At 42.8% G+C, this 15,186-nt stretch overlaps 1 protein-coding gene across 1 annotated transcript in view; it reads right to left on the reverse strand.

Annotated features, from left to right (window-relative positions):
* LOC146647653 (contactin-associated protein-like 4) overlaps positions 1–15,186 on the reverse strand; it is a 152,604-nt gene that overhangs the window by 108,351 nt on the left and 29,067 nt on the right. The window contains exon 2 of the mRNA XM_085387960.1: positions 5,175–5,285. Coding sequence (XP_085244086.1) covers positions 5,175–5,285 — 111 coding nt within the window. The remainder of the gene's footprint in view (positions 1–5,174; positions 5,286–15,186) is intronic.

The following is a 15,186-nucleotide window of genomic DNA, read 5'->3' on the forward strand; positions in this document are numbered from 1 at the left end:
TTAAGTTTGACCAGGTACCAAAGCAAATCATTCGTACTGTACAAATAATGTAAATATGACGGTGCATCACGAAAGATTGATATGAAACTGATCACTTGACCAATATTATTTTACTTGCTCTTCAAGTGAATCAACAAATGGCAAAATGAAAAGCCGAACAAATGCTATTTTTTTTAGAGTCTTAGCTTACGTGTGTTTATTTCATATTTTCAGTTCTTACCCTCCCCGACTAAATCGGTTTCAGTTATGTACTGAAACATAAGAATGGACATTAGAGGGTTCTTTCAAAGAAAAAACTCAGGTAAATGTTATTTTATATATTATGCTTTGTATGTTGTTCAGTATATTTCTATGCAAAACAAGAGGGATTTCAGTACACAGCAGGATATTCACATTTGTAACCAGATATTTACATACACTTTAGGGAGAAAACATAAAACATTTTTACTGTACAACATCAATTTAGAGTAAATTTTTGTTTTAGATAAATATTGAAATATATTTTGAATTAGTTAAATTTCAGAATAAAGAGAGACAGAGCTATTTTTATCACTTTCATCAAATTTAGGAGTACATGTACACTAAATTTATTGTTAATTAATAAGAAAACTCCAGACGATTCCATTCTGAGCTGAAGAAGCTTCTGATAGGTTAGTAGAGTCCATGTGAGTAAATTGGTGGCACAGCTGTGGATGCATATAAGGCAAAACACAGAGCCTGTTTCTTTGACATGGGAAAATCAAGAGATATCAACCAAAACACCAGGAACAGAACTGTGGAGCTCCATAAGTGTGGCTCAAGTTTGAATACAATTTGGTGCCATTTGCAATTAAGAAATACAGACAGTTTCTCTCTTTACTCTTAAAGTTAACAAATATGTTTTTATATTTATCAACCTAAAAAAATAAACATTTAGTCTGATTTGATGTTACAATTAAAAAAGTGTTTTTATCTGAAGAGTAAATATCTGGTTTCAACTGTATATTTGATGATTGTCAGCACAAAGAGGGAGAGAGAGGAGAACGAGGACAGAACAGATGAACAAGAGCAGGTGAGACACACATGTTAGTCAAATGGTTGTTTACCAAAAGTATCACCGTATCATAGGTCCTCATGTATCTCGTACCTAGTGTTTCTTTTTAGGTTTGTTATTTTTCAAATTCTGTATTTATTAAGTTCTGCAGGCTTGTTTGCACAACAAGGCTGAATAATTATATAAACTTTTCTCAATCTAAATAGTGTACTTTGGTAGAATTAAAAAATAAGTGTAGTGCAGGTCTATGATGATTTTTAGTGCTATCATCTAGTTCTGATTCTGGTTCTGTCTTGGTTAAGTCCTCAGTAGTCCTGATTTTGAACTGTTGTAGTCCTGTTTTAATTCTGGATCAGTTCTGGGTCTGGTTGAATTGGGGTTTAGTCCTCGTGTCTTGATGCAGCCCTGACCTTGTTCTGCCTTGCTGCTTAATTAAAAAACTAGTTTAAGGTGTCCTGCACATGTGATATATATTTTTCCCTATATGAAGTCATTCTTTTTTGAACAGAGCCTATTAATCTTTCAGTCATTTCTACACCCCCCCCACCCCCAAAAAAAAAAAAAAAAAATCCCACATGCATACTACTCTTTGGGCTAAGCCCCGGGTGTTTCAAATGTCTGGCTCCGCCTCTGGTTACCGCTGTCTTGAAATTATTTGTTAGGACATTGAACCAGATGTTGCTGTGGGATCTCAGCTGGTACTCTATTATAGCCCAGGAGTTCTTTCATGTTTAAATGATCTGTTTCTACAGACTTTCCTTCACACATTAACGGCAACCCCTGTGGATACACTGTACTACTTAAAGAATGTAGAGTTTATTCTGGGTCTTTTGACTGTACCTGGATTATTTTAGTGCAGGGGTATAGTAGGGCTGGGCGATATATCGAGTTTTTTTTTTTAAATATCGATATATTTTCATACGAGATATAAGATGTGGCAATATCGTTTATATCGATATAGTCTATGTTACGTTATAATTATACTTGTGGAGCCGCAGGTTTGCCTCTCTTTCGTCCACTTTTGTCTCTACGCAACGTTACTCTGCCTTGCCTCTCCTTCACTGAACACAACTCCGCCTCCCCCATAGCTTCACCTGCAGGCAATGACAAGATGAAAACGGAAAATCTCCGTTAGCGAGTTACCGCGGATGGCCCCGTGCGTGGGGCTGGACGGCGTCAACGTGTTAGCGAGCTAACCGCGCTAACGACATGCAGCCAGGAGGGGCTGCACGGCCTAAAATCCTTTCATTTTCTCAAAACTCGACAGTGCGCCTTATGTATGAATTCTGGTTGTGCTTACTGACCGCGAACCGATTTTATGTGGTACACAGCGCTCAGCAATCTGTCAACAAAAGTTTTAATATGACTTTGCTAAGCTACGGAGCTGCACCGCTTGATGTCGGAGGATTACGGCTACCGGGGAGGAGCCTCGCGGAGTGATACGTACTGTGTGTGTATAAGGACCACAAATGGCACCTGTTCAGAGACGTGGTGCAGCTGTGAAATCTGTCTCTTTGTTACTATGCTCAGCGTCTATTAGTTTACATTTTGACTGCACAATTGTGAGCTTTTTGTTATGCACAAAAACAACATTTTCTTTTATTTATGGACCATGATTATTTAATAAATGCTGATAATTTTTTTTGAGTAATTTCTTCATATACATCTACGCTGTATGTAAATAAAAGTGCCCGTGTGACATCTGGGACACAGTGTGACTAAGAACTCTCTTTTTGTTCTTAACTTATGGCTTTAAAAAAAAAAATCGAGATATATATCTTATATCGCCATCCAGCTAAAAAATATCGAGATATGAATTTTGGGTCATATCGCCCAGCCCTAGGGTATAGCATCAACATCATGTTTTTATATTCATGTAAATTTAATGAACTGGAAGCCTGAGGAAGTTATTTTGTCCTATAATGCTCTCCTCTGTGGCAAATTTAAAATGTATGGGTCGGCTGGGGGCAATTCTAACAATTGTCATATTTTTGTAAGACTACAAATTTCAATCTAATTTCAGTAAACAAGCTTGAGTCCGAAACCTGACTCTGCACATGCTCAGTGAGATCCTGTCCGAACCTTGATAAAGGTAAGGACACGAGTTTGAAGAAAAATACTGATTTTGAGGAATAAAACTATACATATTTTTCTTCAGACTTAATCTTTAACCTATATATTCAAAATGACAACAAACAACTCGTGCCACAAATTTTCAACATGACCCCAAAATCAGGTGCATCTGAAACACAGGTGCACATCAGTTATTGTAACGTGAAGTAGAAAAGAAAAGTGACCAGTTTTCTTGTCATCGGTTAGCAGTACTACACAAACTAATAAGAACTAAAGTTCACAGAGAATAGCAAACATGACCTTGACCTTGGGCAGACTTTTGATGAAGATCCATCAGGTGACCGTCTGAAACTTTCACCAAAATCCGATCATTCCAGGAGGAGTGAAACTGTGGGTAGATGCACGATAGACACTTCACCACAGCATAAGATCATCGGTGGCCGATTGAGCTAAAAATATTGCAGTTGCCTTGGTCTTCCAACCTTGATTTTTTCCCACAGTACAGAAATGAATATTTATGCCTGTGTACCACTGAGATTTTTTAATATATACAGTATATACTGCATAAATATACAGCACAAAGTGTCTGTGATATTGATGGCAGCAGTGAGAGGATTTATGTGAGAAATTACTCAATATATAAAATCCTGGAGGCACATTCTATCTCTTCTCTGTTTTCTCTTTTTACTAGTGTTTAACATAACTACAAAACATGGAAACAAGACATTTCACTTGGATTTCGAGGAAATAAAAACCCAATCGTATACTGTGCAACATATAAGACAGCTGAAACAATTCCAGTTGCAAACTCAGCTCATGTTAATGATAACTGTGTAAACGCCATCAAATGAGACAGATGCAATGGATAGTGCATTTACACTCTGAAAAAAACAAAAAACAAACTTGTGTTGTTTTAGTTAATGGTAGCTATTAAGCTGCGCTTCTCTGCATGAATCCTGAATCCTTGTAAATAATGACAACGCTGGCCGATACTTGCTTGTGGGTTGCTTGTGCACGCTGGTATTATGTAGGTGCTAGCAAGTGTAAGTGCCAGCAAGTAGATGAAGATACCAGGAAGTCAGACACAGGAATGGATAGAGAACTTGGTCGATTATCAGAGTAAAGTGCTCAGCGCACACTAAATGCTTCACTTCCTGTGAAGTCTGGTTATTGTAGTGTGTAGTTATATTTCTGAGAAGGTGCAGGTCTGTATATGCTGTAGTCTGGATCAGAGACTTAATGTAGTATTATAAATCAAGTCAACAGTCTTATGTAATATAGCTTTTATTTCTAACTGCTTCACATCCTAACATGCAGTGCCTTTAATCAATCAGCAGTAAGTATAATCTTCTTTATGGGTAATATAAAATGGTCTCAGGTTACTTTTAATATTAGTTTTAAGAGTTTTAAATGTTCACAAGTCTTTGAAATCTTGTCTCTGTCATCTTTGCGTCTCCTAGTTAATGAAAGACCACGAAATGTCAGTTCCATTACAGCAGGGTGGCTTTTGAACATCAAATGCCAGCAAAGGGCAACAATGAAAAATTAGCTCTTACAGTCTTTAATACACGGCCTGAAGTGTCACTGCAACGCCTGCTCATTTCTTTACTACCAAGCAGAGTAGAAAGTCAAATTCAGATTTAATGAGTCACGCTCTATTATAATTGATGCTAAAACAATTTAGCATTTAATATAGAGCGTGCAGCGTGTTGACAGAGTACTCCTACAGATTGCTCAGATACAAATGACAGAAGTAGATTTTTTCCCCTAAGATCAGACTGGCACCTTCTTGTTTACTGTAAGCCTCACATACTAACACGCTGTGTTGTTCAAGCTTGCATTTTTTTTCCCAGTTAAAAACATTCAGGTCCAAATTAAAAGAACGTATCACCATTCCAACTAATAGTTAATCCATAATCCTATTTTTTCCCCAAACCATGCCAAAGGCACAAACACTATTTGCATCAATTTTTTGCATATTTCTCACACTTACATGTTTCAGATCATCAAATATATTTTAATACTAGTTAGGTACTTTTGTTTGGAAGTAGCAGAATCTGTTCCTCACCTTCTCTTTTGTTGAGTTTGGCGAAACCCGGGGCGTGGCTGCTGGACAGCTGGGAAGAGCTTCGGAAGGAAGATGGCGGCAGATTGGAGACCAGTGCGCTGTCACACACCTCTGTCGAGAAATATCAAAACATAAAGTATAATGAATGTCCTTCAGATTTTGACATTTACATGTAAATGTCAGCATGTGCACTGCTGTGCTTTTTGAGGGTCTATAATTACATTTGTTTCAACATCTCCACACAGATATAGCCTCCTCAAAATATTCCTAGACTGAACAAAACAAAATTAAAAGTCTGAGAGAAGTAAGCATAGTTGAACACAGCTATGACGCATCCTGAGTAAGAGCACTCTTAGCTCAAGAAATCTGTTACTGGGCTTCAGTGCCAGTTTTAGCCCTAATAAGCAAAGAGGAGCAGTGGATGTGTTATCTTTGAATTGCAGGGTTAATGTCAGCTACAGTTCCTCGCTGCACAGTTAAGTAGTTCACAACAGTAGGTTGACGCGGGAATGTCTTTTTTTAAGCTTTAAAATCAAGAAAAAAAAGAAGAAGGAAGCATTCAAACTTTTTATCTGACTGAAAAAAAGCTGAGTGGTTCAAAGAGTAGAGATCAACAGCAAAAAGCACAATGAGAATGTCACGGTTCTGGGTCCGTTGGACCCAGTATTTTGAGTTTATTATGTTTTGGTTTTAGTTTGCATCAGGGATTGTTTTCTTGTTCTCTTGTGGTGTTTATGATGATGATTATGATTATTATTTGAGTTTCATGTTTAAGGATTTGTTCTCTGTTGTATCTCACGTTTAGTTTAGTTCAGGTTCCATGTGTCATTCTGTCTGTCTCTCAGTGTCAGGTCTGCGTCTTGGTGTGGTGTTCTCATTTCCTGTTTTATTGTGAAGGTCTGGGTCTCATGTGAGTGTGTTCAGTTTTACCTCTGTCTCGTCTTGTTGATCATTCCCAGCTGTGTCCACCACCTGTGTGTAATTCCCCTGTGTTTCTCTGGGTGTATTTAAGTCATGTCCTCCGTTATTGTAGTTGCTGGTCCGTCTGTGTATCTACCATGTCTCACCCGTGTGTTCTCCCTGCTGTCCATCATCATTCTCCTCTGCTCATTCTCATTCAGGTTTGTGCTTTGTAGTTTTAGTTGTTTCCCAGTATAGTTTAGTTCTCCGTGTTGCCGTTTGCCTCTCCTTTTGTGTCCAATAAATCACCTTTTACACCTTCACGACTGCCTGCGTGTGGATCCTCCTTTTCCTTTTCTACACGGCTCTTCTCACTCGCCGTGACAGTACGGACCAGCCAGATATGGATCCAGCGGCATTCACCCCACCCACAGAGCTTCGAAAGCTCATAACGGACTCAGTGTCAAAACTAATCAACCTGTGGCTCGAGCATGAGGGAGAAGCGTTTCTCTACGTTCTGGAAGTCAGGCTGCAACAGCTTATTTCTGATTATCCCTGGCTATTGGACTCACTGCACCCGCTCGTGCAAAACTTCATCCTCCACGAACTACACCTCCAACCCCCCGCCGCTATTGCTTGCCCGCTCGCTTCAACGGAGGACGTGCCGTCCGTACCGCCGGATGAGGAGTTACCTGGCCCATCGGAGCCGTCTCCACGGAGGAAGCGACGTTTGCGCCGCCGGCGCAGCACCCCACAGCCGGAGTTCAGAATGTCAGAGCAGCCGGCTGTGGTGAGTGAAAGGGACACTTTTGTTGACTCTGTTGCTTCTGTGACTGTTGTTTCTGGGACTATTTTTTGCGTATCTACTGAGGATAACAATGATTTTTCTGTCTCACCCATGGCCACTGCTTCAAAGACTGTTTCTCCTATGCCCACGCTCTGTGTTTTTCCTGATAATGTTCTCCCATCCACACTTTCACCACAGTTTAACGTTGGGTCTGCAGTACAGTTATCAGTTCAGCCAGCAGCCCAGCTGCCATCAGTTCAGCCCTCAGTTCAGCCAGCAGCCCAGCTGCCCTCAGTTCAGCCAGCAGCCCAGCTGCCCTCAGTTCAGCCAGCAGCCCAGCTGCCCTCAGTTCAGCCAGCAGCCCAGCTGCCCTCAGTTCAGCCAGCAGCCCAGCTGCCCTCAGTTCAGCCAGCAGCCCAGCTGCCCTCAGTTCAGCCAGCAGCCCAGCTGCCCTCAGTTCAGCCAGCAGCCCAGCTGCCCTCAGTTCAGCCAGCAGCCCAGCTGCCCTCAGTTCAGCCAGCAGCCCAGCTGCCCTCAGTTCAGCCAGCAGCCCAGCTGCCCTCAGTTCAGCCAGCAGCCCAGCTGCCCTCAGTTCAGCCAGCCACTCCACCACCTATTACAACTTCGCCACCTGTAGCTCAGTTGCCACCAGTTCAGCAGCCTACCCACTCGTTCATTCAGCCTCGATCCTCACTGTCTCGTTCTAAGCAGGGAACACACTTCACCACAATATCTGCTGGTTCTCTTAAGCTGGCCATGTCAGAGACAGTTGCTCCCTCTAGGGCCTCCCCAGAGGCTGGGTGTCAGTCACCAGCCAACTCTGGACCCCTAGAGGTCAAGACGCCAGCGCCAGCAGCCTCACCGGAGAACTCACCAGAACAGTCTCAGCTCTCAGCACCCCTTGAGAGTTCAAGTGAGTTCACCCGTCCGCCTCCGTCCTCTGAGTGTATTAGGGAACACTTTCAGCCCTCTGAGGACTGCATCCCACTGTTGCTGCCTGAGTCTAGCCACTGTGCTGCTCAGTCCCAGCCAGTGTCCACACTGGCGGAGGTCTCCGTACCTGCTGCTTCAGTGTCTGTTTCCACTGGAGGGCCAGAGGAGCCCGTCCAGCCTCATGTTTCGTCTGCTGGGGGTTCTGGAGGACCCAGCCAGCCTCAAGTCTCGTCTGCTGGGGGTTCTGGAGAGCCCGTCCGGCCTCAAGCCACGTCTGCTGGAGGGCCCGAGGAGCCCGTCCAGCCTCAAGCCACGTCTGCTGGAGGGCCCGAGGGGCCCGTCCAGCCTCGCGTCTCCGCTGGAGGGTCCGAGGGGCCCATTCAGCTGCCTGCTGCTCCATCAGCTCCGCCCACACCGTCGTCTGGTCCAGCCTCCGCTCCGGCTTCGGCTTCAGCTTCAGCTTCAGCCTCGTCTGGTCCGGCCTTCACTTCAGCCTCGCCTGGTCCTGCCTCGCCTGGTCCTGCCTCGCCTGGTCCTGCCTCGCCTGGTCCTGCCTCGCCTGGTCCTGCCTCGCCTGGTCCTGCCTCGCCTGGTCCTGTGGTTGCCACGCCGCCGTCAGAGCCAGCTCGACCTGTTCCGCCTAGCCTCTGCCGGCCGTTTTCCAGGCCTATTAGGTGGCATCATGGCCTTCGGGGACGGCCTCCGGAAAAGGTTTGTCGCCGCCGCTGGCATCGTGGCCGCCCTCCAGACTTCTGTTGCCACCCCCGCCTTCTGCGTGGACGACCTCCTACGCGCCGCCACTGCCTTCCGCATTGCCGGCCTCCAGAACTGCATTCGCGCCGCCGTTGCCGTGTGCACGGTCGGCCTCCAGAACTGTTTGCCCGCCGTTGCCGTGTGCACGGTCGGCCTCCTGAACTGTTTGCCCGTCGCCGCCGTTGCTGTGTGCATGGTCGGCCCCCTGACTGTGTTATGGACTAGTGCACAGTCGTGTTTTGGTTCTGGACTCTTGTGCTCCTTGTTTTTTTTTTGTTTGGTCTCTGTCCCTCCTTCCTGGGCCCCCTCCGCCCGCCCTGGTCTGGTGCTCGGTTTTGTTCTGTTTTCTGTTTGGGGCTGTCGGGAGCCAGCCCTTGGAGGGGGGGTACTGTCACGGTTCTGGGTCCGTTGGACCCAGTATTTTGAGTTTATTATGTTTTGGTTTTAGTTTGCATCAGGGATTGTTTTCTTGTTCTCTTGTGGTGTTTATGATGATTATTATTTGAGTTTCATGTTTAAGGATTTGTTCTCTGTTGTATCTCACGTTTAGTTTAGTTCAGGTTCCATGTGTCATTCTGTCTGTCTCTCAGTGTCAGGTCTGCGTCTTGGTGTGGTGTTCTCATTTCCTGTTTTATTGTGAAGGTCTGGGTCTCATGTGAGTGTGTTCAGTTTTACCTCTGTCTCGTCTTGTTGATCATTCCCAGCTGTGTCCACCACCTGTGTGTAATTCCCCTGTGTTTCTCTGGGTGTATTTAAGTCATGTCCTCCGTTATTGTAGTTGCTGGTCCGTCTGTGTATCTACCATGTCTCACCCGTGTGTTCTCCCTGCTGTCCATCATCATTCTCCTCTGCTCATTCTCATTCAGGTTTGTGCTTTGTAGTTTTAGTTGTTTCCCAGTATAGTTTAGTTCTCCATGTTGCCGTTTGCCTCTCCTTTTGTGTCCAATAAATCACCTTTTACACCTTCACGACTGCCTGCGTGTGGATCCTCCTTTTCCTTTTCTACACGGCTCTTCTCACTCGCCGTGACAGAGAATATCACAATACCCGACACAGCTGGAAATGGATTAGTCTCCATCTCTTAGCCTGAGTGAAAACCTGATGAAATGTTATAAACAGCAGGGTGGGAGTGCTCTGATGCTGAGAGGTAAAAGCGTTGTCTCTGCAAATGATCAGCTTTTTTAAGATAAAAGAAGTTTATTCGGACAGCTTTTGATTGTTTCATTCTAAAGTCTTAAAGAGGCGCTAATGACAACTAAAGTGTTGAGCCTGTGAATATAACAACATGAGTGTCAGAGAGGAGTCTAATCATTCAGGAGCTGGTTTAATGTTCCCCAGGTAGAAACGGGTCTTTCAGCAGTAATGGCTCCATATTAGATGAATGAACAGCGTAATAATGTCCAGTTGGATGAGTAAATGGTATAATTCTGGCTCAATGGATAAATGAACGTTGCAATCATGTCGTGTTGCGGAGATGAATGGCGTCCTGAGTGAGTCATTATAGGCTGGATGCTGATGGGGATGATTCAGTGTTGTCAGAGGAAACCTTTACATGTTTCTCACATTTAGTTTATGGATGATTCCCTGAAATCAAAACATAATATATTGAACATTATGCGGTAATTAACATTAATTACTCTTATTTTAATTGGAGCCTCTCTCACAGTCTCCAATAAACCTACAAAAAAAAGAAAGCAAGCACTTTTTTGTTCAAATTAAAGCAGCTTTCTCTGTCATTTATTATAGCTACATGACATAGAGAAATCATTTGTAAAGGCAGAATACAAATGAATGTTTGTTTTACTGTATCTGATTGTCTTTGGTCTGCACAGCATAATCACATCCCACAGATATACACACGGATTCATGATCACCAGCCCTATAAATATTCATAGTTTTCCTCTCAAGCTGCAAACTGTAAGCTAAAGCCAAACTATCACCGCCTCCATCCAAAGCCTCTCCGTTAATGGATGTTGTTCTCCACCACTGAGACAAGAGCCAATTACTATGATTCACGCAGCAGTCCGATCTGGGCCCAGAACTCTGACAGCAAGGCTTTAGTTTCGATTACTCTGTCAACATCAGTGCACTTCATCTCAACAACACAAGGTCTTCATCCGCCTCCCGATAATTTCAAAGAGGAATACCATTCCATTTACAGCAGCTCTTTTCAAATGAAATTTGTAGCTAGAGCCAACAACAATATTGGCCTATTTACCTGTAGTTAAAGAAAATTTTGTATCAGTTTAGAAAAGAGCAGGATTTTAAATTTTAAAGCACTGACGATGCTTCACAAACTGAACCCTGAAATCCTGGAATATTTATTTAGTAACTGAGGATGCCAAGTATTTGGATACACAATTAAATACACTGTAGAGCCCAAATGTGGCATTCACTCTCAAGATAATGGTCTAAATGTAATTTTTTCTCATTTGAATGCTTCAAAATACTGGATTTTTATATTATTAAATCTATATCTTCGGCAGGTGTTTTAACCAAACTGCAACACACGATAGAGGATTCAAACACAAATGCAATGAGCAACAGCTGTACTTCCAAACACACCACAAGTCAGTTGAGGATTTACCGTTTTACACTTCTGTTAAAGAGAATACAGAAACAGTCAACGGTCTTCTCCAATATGGTCTCACATAGGAACCCTGAGGGGTAGCTGTGACTCAGGTGGTAGTCGGGGTTGCCCACTAATAAGAAGGTCAATGCTTCAATCTCAAGCTACAGTACTTCATGTCAAAGTGATCCTGGACAAGATACTAAGTGCCAAAAGCAACAGTTGATATATCCATCACAGTTTGTGACAATGTAAAGTGTAAAGTGCTTAGAGTGGTGAGTATACTACAACATATATACCCAGAATATTTGATCAAAAGGCTTCTTCACCATTACTTATGCATTAGCTGTCTCCTGCAGATACAAAATGAAACAAAAAAAAAGGATGGTGTGCAAAGACATACAAATAAATACTAATTCTTGTGTAGTGCTGTGATAGACACGTTTCACAATACAGCTGGGGAGCTAAGAATTAAAGCTTATAATTATACAGTCAGTTTATTAGGTACACCTTGCTAGTGCTGGGTTGGACCCCTTTTGGCTTCAGAGCTCGTTTAAGTCCTTGTGGCAGAGATTCAACAAGGTCCTGCAAACATTACTCACAGACTTTGGTCCAGACTGACACTGCTGCGAATTTGTCGCTTGTACAACCATAATGTGAATCTCCTGTTTCACCGCATCCCGACGTGCTCTACTGGATTTAGATCTAGTGACTATGGAGGTTATTTAAGTACGATGAACTCAGTGACCTCATGTTCAAGAAATCACTTAAGATAAGATAAGATAAGATAAGATAAGATAACCTTTATTAGTCCCACACGTGGGAAATTTGTTTTGTCACAGCAGGAAGTGGACAGTGCAAAAGTTATGAGGCAAAAATTAGAATACAACTTTGACATATTTTGAGGTTTGTGATATGGCATTTTATCCTGCTGGAAGCAGCCATCAGAAGATGTGAACAAAGGCATCAACAAGCTAAGAAACAATACTGAGGTAGGCTGTAGCATTTAAATGATGCTTAGTTGGCACTTTTGATACAAGGCAGAATGGTTGCACGTTTATTCACTTAACCCAAATTCTGACCATACCATCTGAACGGCGAAGCAGAGATTGTTTTGTTTTTCCAGTCTTCAACTGATCACTTTTAGTAAATTCTTGCAAATTCTGGACTAATTTTCCAGTTTTTGGCTGACAGGAGTGGCACCCAGGATGATCTTCTGCTGCCGTAGCTCATCTGCTTCAAGATTAAATGTGTTGCACGTTCAGAGATGCTCTTCTGCACACCTTGATTGCAATGAGTGGTTATTTGAGTCACTATTCGCATCAGATCAAAGCAGTCTCCTCTGATCTCTGGCATCAACAAGGCATTTTCATGCAGAGAATTGCTGATCAATTGATATTGTCTTTTTGTCAGACTATTCTCTTTAAACTCTAAAGATGATTGTGTGGGAAAATCCCAGAGGATCAGGAGTTTCTGAAATACTCAGACCAGCCTGTAAGTCACCAACAACCATGCAAGTCACTTATATCATGTTTCTTTCCCATTCTGATGCCCAGTTTGAACATCAATACTTCATCTTGACCATGTCTATGTAGCTAAATGCACTGAGATGCTGCCATGTGATTGGCTGATAGATATTTGCATCAGCGAGCAGTTGAACAGGTGTACCTAATGAAGAGGTTGGTGAGTGTATATCCACGTGGAGGGATAAATGTCTATGAATATTTGGTCCAGCTGCTTGTTAACATTAGAAAGCCTTCAGCTTGGCCTCAGTGGCACTGTAATTTGATTGTAAAATTATTGGGTATTAACCGAGTCTGAACTCTGTTTAGTACAGTGTGTTGCAGCAGTTATCATTAAACATCAGACCATATAACACAGTTATACTGCACTTTATAGTTACCAGAGTGGAGCAGAGGCTCATACATATTTAATTCTAGCATTTTAAATGCCATCCAGCTACTCAACAATCATCAGAAGGCGTCCAGCTCTTTTGTCCTCTGAAGTTCCTCCTGATAGTCTTTATTCCTCCAGGCTATGCCCTTACTGACACTTATAACTGTGGGTGGTGGGGGAGCTCTCAGTATGAAAAGCAGGTGAATTACAGTAGTCTGAAGAGGTGAGATGAGAGGGACGGCTCTCCAACGCGGAGTGCTGTAATCCCTGAGGAGATAATGTGTGGTGAGAGCACAGCCTCGCTGAGGAAACAGCCGAGAGAGAGCAGTGGAGTTTTAAAACACAGGGCCACTTTTCCTCGACGGAGCTGTGGCATTTAAAAGCCGATGTCCCTGACAGTGTGACTAGTGGAGCACAAACACAGACAGCTCAGAGGAAAATGGAGCTAAATGTTGAATACCTGCTGGCCTCTGTAGCCAACGAACCTCAACACTGACCCTGGCTGTGTTGGACAGAGAGCCTTTCTGAATATTAAACTGCTGCACCTTCCTGAAAACACCTCCTGTCTTTGTGTAAGCTTCACATTAAAGGGTGTTAGACTAAAAAAAATATATATAATAATGCTTTTAGGCATTCAGATCACCACAAAAACATTATTCATGATCAAAGTATTATAAATTTACACAGAAAAGATAATTCTTCAATCTTCGGCTAAGTGAAATATCTCCTGGCAAAAAAAAGAAGCATTCTTTGCCTTTGATAAAACAAAAACTTGAGCACCAGAACTGGAAGCATGTATTGAACTCTGAGTGATGGGAAATATCCTTTCAGTTCAGTCAAAAACCTCCTGGACACCCATCACTCAGCGTCTGCACTATCCATCAATTCATAGAGTGCCAACTTTATCGTTGCACCAATGTGACAAATGGTCAGTTTGACCGCATTAAAAAACATTAAAGGAAATTTTGAAAATATCTCTGGAGGGTATAAGGAAAATACATTTTATCACCCCTGAAATGACAGACTAATACCAGAGACAGAGTGGCTCATTCACCTGCACTGTCCACTTCTTTACTGAATAGAAAGTGCCCACAGAGTCCGTGACTGAGCTGGTGACCCTGAATACCGATGAGCTCCATCCATCACCTCAGCAAACAGAAGGTCTTGCACTTCAGAGCTCTATAAGCCCCACAAACCCAAAGTTCAGTGCCTCTCAGTATGAGCCAACTTATTTAGCCGTTCAAAGCACGTAGCAGTAAGCAGGATAATGAGGCTCCAGCGATGGTTGTTTTTGCTCCAGAGCGCTAACAATCATCCTCAAGCAGAAAACATCAATGCTCATTTTACTAATCCGCACAACGTCTACCTCCAGTTTGACCCAAGGGGGTTCAAGCCTGCTCCTGCCTGGATATACACAGAGAAAGAAAGAACGCATTAAAAATACAACACAGTGAGCTTTTTTGCATTTTGTTTTACTTTAGCTCCGCCGCGTGGTTTATTTTTTCAATGTTGCGAAGCTAAAAGAAATAACCCAAAATCTTATATTTTGAGTTGTAACTGGTAGAAGGTATTTAAAAATCGTCTCCAAATAGACCAAAGATCTTAATTTCATTATCAGCTCAAATGGTTTTGACATTTAGGATATTTAATTCTATCTTGTGCTGTCTTATCAATAGGGATAGGTATCGAAAACCGGTTCTTGTTGAAAACCGGTTCCCACTGTTTCAATTCCTTGGAATTGTTTGCCATTTTAGCAAACGATTCCCTTATCGATTCCAGTCGGCCTGTCATGTTTTTAATTCCACTCCGGACTCGTGAATCTCAACCCAGCAGCAGCGGTAATGTTTGCACGTCCTCTCCCGTTAATGCGGCAGGTAAATAATCAACTAACAGTGCATATTATGTTAGCGCGATCTGCCTTATTACAAAACCTGCCATTACTGTGCGTTTAGGTGACCATGATGAGAGAGACAGAGTCTGGCTGGCTCAGATTCTCGCTGCAGTCTACCGGTAGCGTCTCCTTTCAGGCCAGGATAGACGAATGTCTCCGAGCAGTGACTAAGTTTGTGGTCAAAGGCTTGCACCCATTTGCCGCAGCAGATGCCCCCGATTTTCGGTAAGTGAATGTGTTTAATTGTAGGCAGGGACATTACTGGATATTCTTGTGTAATTGC

Source organism: Rhamphochromis longiceps, linkage group LG18, assembly GCF_057381845.1.
Source record: "Rhamphochromis longiceps isolate RC_006_pf linkage group LG18, R_longiceps_female_GT1.1, whole genome shotgun sequence".
NCBI classification, from domain to species: domain Eukaryota; kingdom Metazoa; phylum Chordata; class Actinopteri; order Cichliformes; family Cichlidae; genus Rhamphochromis; species Rhamphochromis longiceps.